At 43.6% G+C, this 5,487-nt stretch overlaps 1 protein-coding gene across 1 annotated transcript; it reads left to right on the top strand.

Annotated features, from left to right (window-relative positions):
- The first annotated feature begins 3,361 nt into the window (after positions 1-3,361).
- Positions 3,362-4,678, top strand: LOC120836516. The gene has a single exon (XM_042287786.1). It carries the CDS (start codon positions 3,494-3,496, stop codon positions 4,616-4,618), a length of 1,125 nt encoding a protein of 374 aa, XP_042143720.1. The 5' UTR covers positions 3,362-3,493; the 3' UTR covers positions 4,619-4,678.
- Positions 4,679-5,487: the final 809 nt, after the last annotated feature.

The raw sequence follows: 5,487 nt of genomic DNA, 5'->3' as shown, positions 1-5,487 counted from the left end.
GCTGCGCTCTAATCCGGCGTTACAGAGAGTTGTAAACAGCTTTCATCCTTTCTTTTTTTTCTTTCTCTATATCAGCGGCGCTCCGCCGGCAGCGTCCCGGGGGGGGGGGGGGGGGGGGGGGGGGTAGCGATAAACAGACGCGACGACCCAAGAAACCTAACAAAAAAACGAATGCTACCCCCCCCCCCCCCCCCCTTCACTCCCTCCCCCGGTCATGTCCACCTCTCAGAAATTCCTGGGGAGAACCCTGAGGATAACATAAGAGACCATGTGAATTTTTTCTTTTTCTACCGATCTACTATCAATGGAAATAGTCAAATCTCGATTCGATGCACGACAGTCGCATCCACGTAAACGCAGCCACAGTCTAATTATATCAGGTGAACTTCCTAGAAATTGAATTCCACAGAAAACAATTGTTTGTGGGGAAATCGAACGCCGTTCCCCTCCATATATGCCAGAAATGCAATAGAGCGCGTATTTCGTATCCCCTTACCCCAGACACTGTTGTGTGACAAAACATAAATAAATAAAAATGGAGGTCGATGAAATACTTTAAAGCTAGCGCCCGAGTGTCCGAGCAGCCATTCCTCCAGGTATACATTTTCATATTTTTCTCATTTTTTCCCTTTTAATTATATTTCTTGTTTGGTCCGCCAAGGCCATATTCCAGATTTCTCAACTAAACACTGTGCCACCTTGAAGTTTGAACTAACCATTTCCTTTATTGTTTCCCTTGAATTACGAACGCTCATTTCTGAAACCGCATGCAACGCAAGGCGTATGTGTCCAGGAGGACATTGAAATAGAATCGATAACTCTAAATACATTTTATTACTAAGTTACAGATACCGTCTACAAATTTTTTCTTGATGCAGATTGAAATAGATATAATAGAAAAAATATATCAAGGATACAACAGGAAATGCTTGTACCGCAACGCAGCCCAGCTTGAAGTTACTGAGCATCACATGACTAACTAAAGAGAATATATGCAATTTATCAATGACAGATTCAAACAAAGGGCACATGAACGTGTTGGTTTATTGCAGTTGCCGCAACAAAAGTTACTTCCCTTGTTAACCACGGCACCAATCATCCACAAGTGATATTTTTCGCCTGCTCCAATTGCACCATCCAATTATTGAATTTTTCTTCCACTTCAGCACTGCAGGTTTGTAGAAAAAAAAAAGCAAGACTGGTTTTATAACGATCAAAACACACATATCGTTCAAGTACATCTATGAATTGTTTCTTTTTTAATTGCACTGCACTTTTTGTGCAATAGAATGCGTGATAAAAGATCCGCCCAAAAAGAGGGCAGTAAAATGTACTTTTTACAAACAAGATTTCGGGTACTTGAAGGAGATTTTGGTTTATTACTTGCAACAAAAATATACTTTTAGCCTCTTGACTCTTTTATAAAAGGTACAATGCCACTATTTTTGGACTTTCACTAAAAAACGCGCAGCAGTAATCTTTCACGTTCACAACCTACAAAACATGGGTTAGATTAAAAATCGTAATGGCAGTCGCAACAAAGTTAGAGAAAAAGGTGGCGTTAACTTCTTCAAGTTACAGGCAGAATGGGCAACACGATCTTGTTCTGATTGTATGCCGCCCAACCTTCATCGCAGTCGTGCACTGGGGTTGGCAAGTACATCGCACGTGCTAAGCTGCAGACAGCGTTAGGGGTCGGCTCTTCCAGTCGCGGGAGCGATTTGGCTCCAGTCACCACCCGTATACTTGTTCACGCATTGATTGTCATGAGGCCAAGTCGTGTGGTCACCTGTGTTGGGAAATACTTTGAGTACATTGTACAAGTCTCACTGCAAGGAGGTTTAGAATACTTGTACTTTACTCATAGTTCATTCACTGAGTAAGTACTCGTACTTTACTTGAAGTATTTAATTCTGGTACTTTCCGAGGAGAGTGAAACTGCTGACTTCCGAAGTACATTCCCACAATTTGGCCTTGTTCGATTTGAATCACTAAATGATGATTTGTCAACCCTGATGCCACTTGACTTTATCCCAAATTCGCCGCCGATTCCGGAAATAACTTGTGCACTCCTGATTACCCTTGGAGCAATGCATCACCAGTTAGAAAAAACAATGTATAGGGCAGGGGTATCAAACTCATGCGAAAAGGGGAGGGGGGGGGGGGGGGCAAGTAGCCCACCCCGAAGGACTAGGTCCAACTAGAAAGGGTGGGATGGGGGTGGGGGAGGGCGGGGGCAATGTTCTGTTATTTTGAGACAAAAACAAAGAAAGAAACAAACAAACAAACACTGGTGTTTCACGTTGTAAAGCAGCCGGCTGTCCCAGCGACACCTCATAGATTTCTTAGACAAGAAACCTTGTGCTTTCTGCTTTTTGTAAGCTCATCATTTTCACTCTTTAGCTTCTATTTGCATATACGACTACTTTGGGTCCACAACTGGTTTTATGAAAAAATGTAAAACACCACTCTACCACAATAATTACAGTTTTCACAACTCGCCAAAGACACTTAAGACTGCTTTTGTGTTGGAATGCGAAAACATTCCTACACGCAGCGCATTCGTACAAGCAGCGCGCGCCACGTCTTGCTTTCGCACGCGTCTCTCCGGCGGTGACATCATGCTCCCCCACTGCGCAGGCGCGGCGAACCCCGGCGGCTTCACGACGGCTTTCGTGACGAAGCATCTGCCTTGCTGTGCTTTTGTTTGTCTTCTATTTCTGAGGCCCGTGCGGTCTGACCTTGAGCGCCCCCTCCGGCTTCCGTGAAAAAACAACTGCGTTGGTGTGTTCTTTTTTCTGAGACGCGTGTTTGGCGACCTATTTTTATGGCCAGTTTTCGGGCACAACGCCAATGCCGCTTTTTCGCGTAATGGGACAAGTAAGCCTTTCGCCTTAATAGAACGAGAGCAAGCACACTATTATTCCCCTGTCTAAGAACAAAAGCCCGAGATCATAGACGTCTAAAGTCAGAGAAAAATCTTGGACTTTAGACGTTACTCCTGCTGAGCAAGAGTTCGTGCAGCCGAGGTGCCTTTTTGAGCACAGAGCTCGCACTCGTGTACTCTAGTAGTTGTGAAGGTTGATTTACATGAGAAAGGGCTGAAAAGCAAATATTTGGACGAAGCAATACTTCTTCCAAAATATAAAGAAACAGAATAGTGCAAAATGCGTGCACAGGGTAAAGCACCTTTAAATAAATCGACGATATAAAACTTTAAAACATAAAAATGAGAGGGCTCGGCACTCACCCGACGGCCAGCATGGCTAAATTTCCGCAACTACTTCTGCAGGTGATGCCGATACTATTGGAAACGCCATCCAACATGCCATTCACGGTACCCGAGGACAGCATCGGACAACAACAAGTCATCATCCGCCCCCATTGGCTGGATTTTCATCGTGGGCGCGAAACGTCATCCACCACGCCACTACAAAAGCAAGGACCAGACCCGGCCAACATCAGAGGGCTCGGCACTCACCCGACGGCCAGCATGGCTAAATTTCCGCAACTACTTCTGCAGGTGATGCCGATACTATTGGAAACGCCATCCAACACGCCATTCACGGTACCCGAGGACAGCATCGGACAACAACAAGTCATCATCCGCCCCCATTGGCTGGATTTTCATCGTGGGCGCGAAACGTCATCCACCACGCCACTACAAAAGCAAGGACCAGACCCGGCCAACATCAGAGGGCTCGGCACTCACCCGACGGCCAGCATGGCTAAATTTCCGCAACTACTTCTGCAGGTTGGTTTACAATACAAGCAGCACAGTTATAAAAATAGCTACAAATTTGTGGTGATAGTGCCGTGCCCTCAAAAGTGTTTTGCCATTTTGTGTGATTGCTGGCGTCGGTTAATGTTGTTGCTGCTTTCTGGGGACGTTGAATCGAACCCAGGACCATTAACAATAGAACAGAAGTTAGAAAAGATTTTGGAAAATCAGGGCCAGATGAGTAAGGATCTTCAAGAAGTTAAAAGTGGTCAAGCAAATCTTAGGCAAGAAATGCATAATATTCACGGAAAAATTAATAAACTGGAAAATGCAATGTCAAATATTCAGAGCGAAATGGTGAAAGTTGATAGTCTAAAGGAAGTCGTTGCAAACCTAGAACAGACAGTCAGACAGCAAAGTGAAAAGCTAATTGACCTAGAAAATAGAGGAAGGCGAAATAATCTACTTATATTTGGCTTACCCGAAAAACACAACGAAAGCACTGAGGAACTGAAGCGAACCGTAACGAAAGATGTCTTCCTGGAGACTCTCGGCATCACAGTAACTTCGATTGAGCGAATTCACAGACTTGGACGTAAGCGCGAGGAAACGAATAGACCGGTAATCATAAAGTTCTTCGACTACAACGAGAGAGAGGAAATATTTAAAAACTGTAGAAAACTAAAAGGAACTAAGCTCAGTATCAGTAGTGACTACGCAAAAGAAACAGTGCAAGTAAGAAAACTATTATGGGGAAGCGCGGCATCGAACAGAGCAAAGGGCGATAAGGTATCACTTGTACATGACAAGCTGAAGATTAATGGTGAAACATTTGTGTGGGATCTTAATCTAAACCAGCGACGTCGTGTTCAACCCAGTGGGGCAGCCTACAACTGACGCGATGCAAGGGCGGCTGAAAACGATCCACCTGAATTGAGAGTTATTAGCCTAAACGCCCGAAGTGTGGTTAATAAAATTGAAGCTCTAGAAATTTTGTTTCTTGCCCACAGTCCCCATGTGGTAGCTATTACGGAAACATGGCTAAACTCCAATATAGAAAGCGATTGCATTGTTCCCCCCAATTATAAATTAGTTAGGTGTGATAGAACTACCAGAGGCGGGGGTGTGGCTATTTGTTTGAGAAATGACATTGATTGTGTGGGGCTTGAATGCGACTGTGATGAAACTGTTTGGTGCCGAATTTCTTATAACAGTCGAACGTTCCTTTTCGGAGTGGTTTATAGAACGCCAAACGCACCAGTAGAATTTTTGGAGGGCTTGAATGAGTTTTTGTGCAAATATGTAAATGATACTACCAAGGTAATCATGACTGGAGATTTTAATTTGCCCCATGTAAATTGGGCTCTTTTGACAGCTGGTGGCATTGATATCCTTAACGGAGAAAAAATAATTGACATAACGTTTAATCACAACCTTACCCAAATAGTCAAGGAATACACTAGAATCACCGACCAGTCTCAGTCAACATTAGACCTTGTCTTTATTACAGAAAACATATCGGATTACGAGATTTCAATTGTAGAAGGAATTTCAGACCATAAAATGATTTTGTTTACGATTCCACTACCACGACAGGGTCATTGCAGGGTTGCTAGGCCCCTAATTGTTAAAGACTTTACTCGCGCAGACGATACAAGTATTATAGATTACTTAGAGACATCCTTAGAAACATTAGACCAACTAAGCATTACAAGTACAGTAGATGATCTGTGGAATTTTTTTAAAACTACTACTTCATTTTGTAT

The sequence above is a fragment of the Ixodes scapularis genome, unplaced genomic scaffold (genome assembly GCF_016920785.2).
Source record: "Ixodes scapularis isolate PalLabHiFi unplaced genomic scaffold, ASM1692078v2 ptg000312l_1___fragment_3__unscaffolded, whole genome shotgun sequence".
Lineage (NCBI taxonomy): Eukaryota > Metazoa > Arthropoda > Arachnida > Ixodida > Ixodidae > Ixodes > Ixodes scapularis.
This window is presented reverse-complemented; position numbering and strand designations above follow the sequence as displayed.

Bases quoted from the DNA above. Each gene is read 5' to 3' on its own strand.
- LOC120836516 (XM_042287786.1), top strand. From the start codon at position 3,494: ATGGCTAAATTTCCGCAACTACTTCTGCAGGTGATGCCGATACTATTG.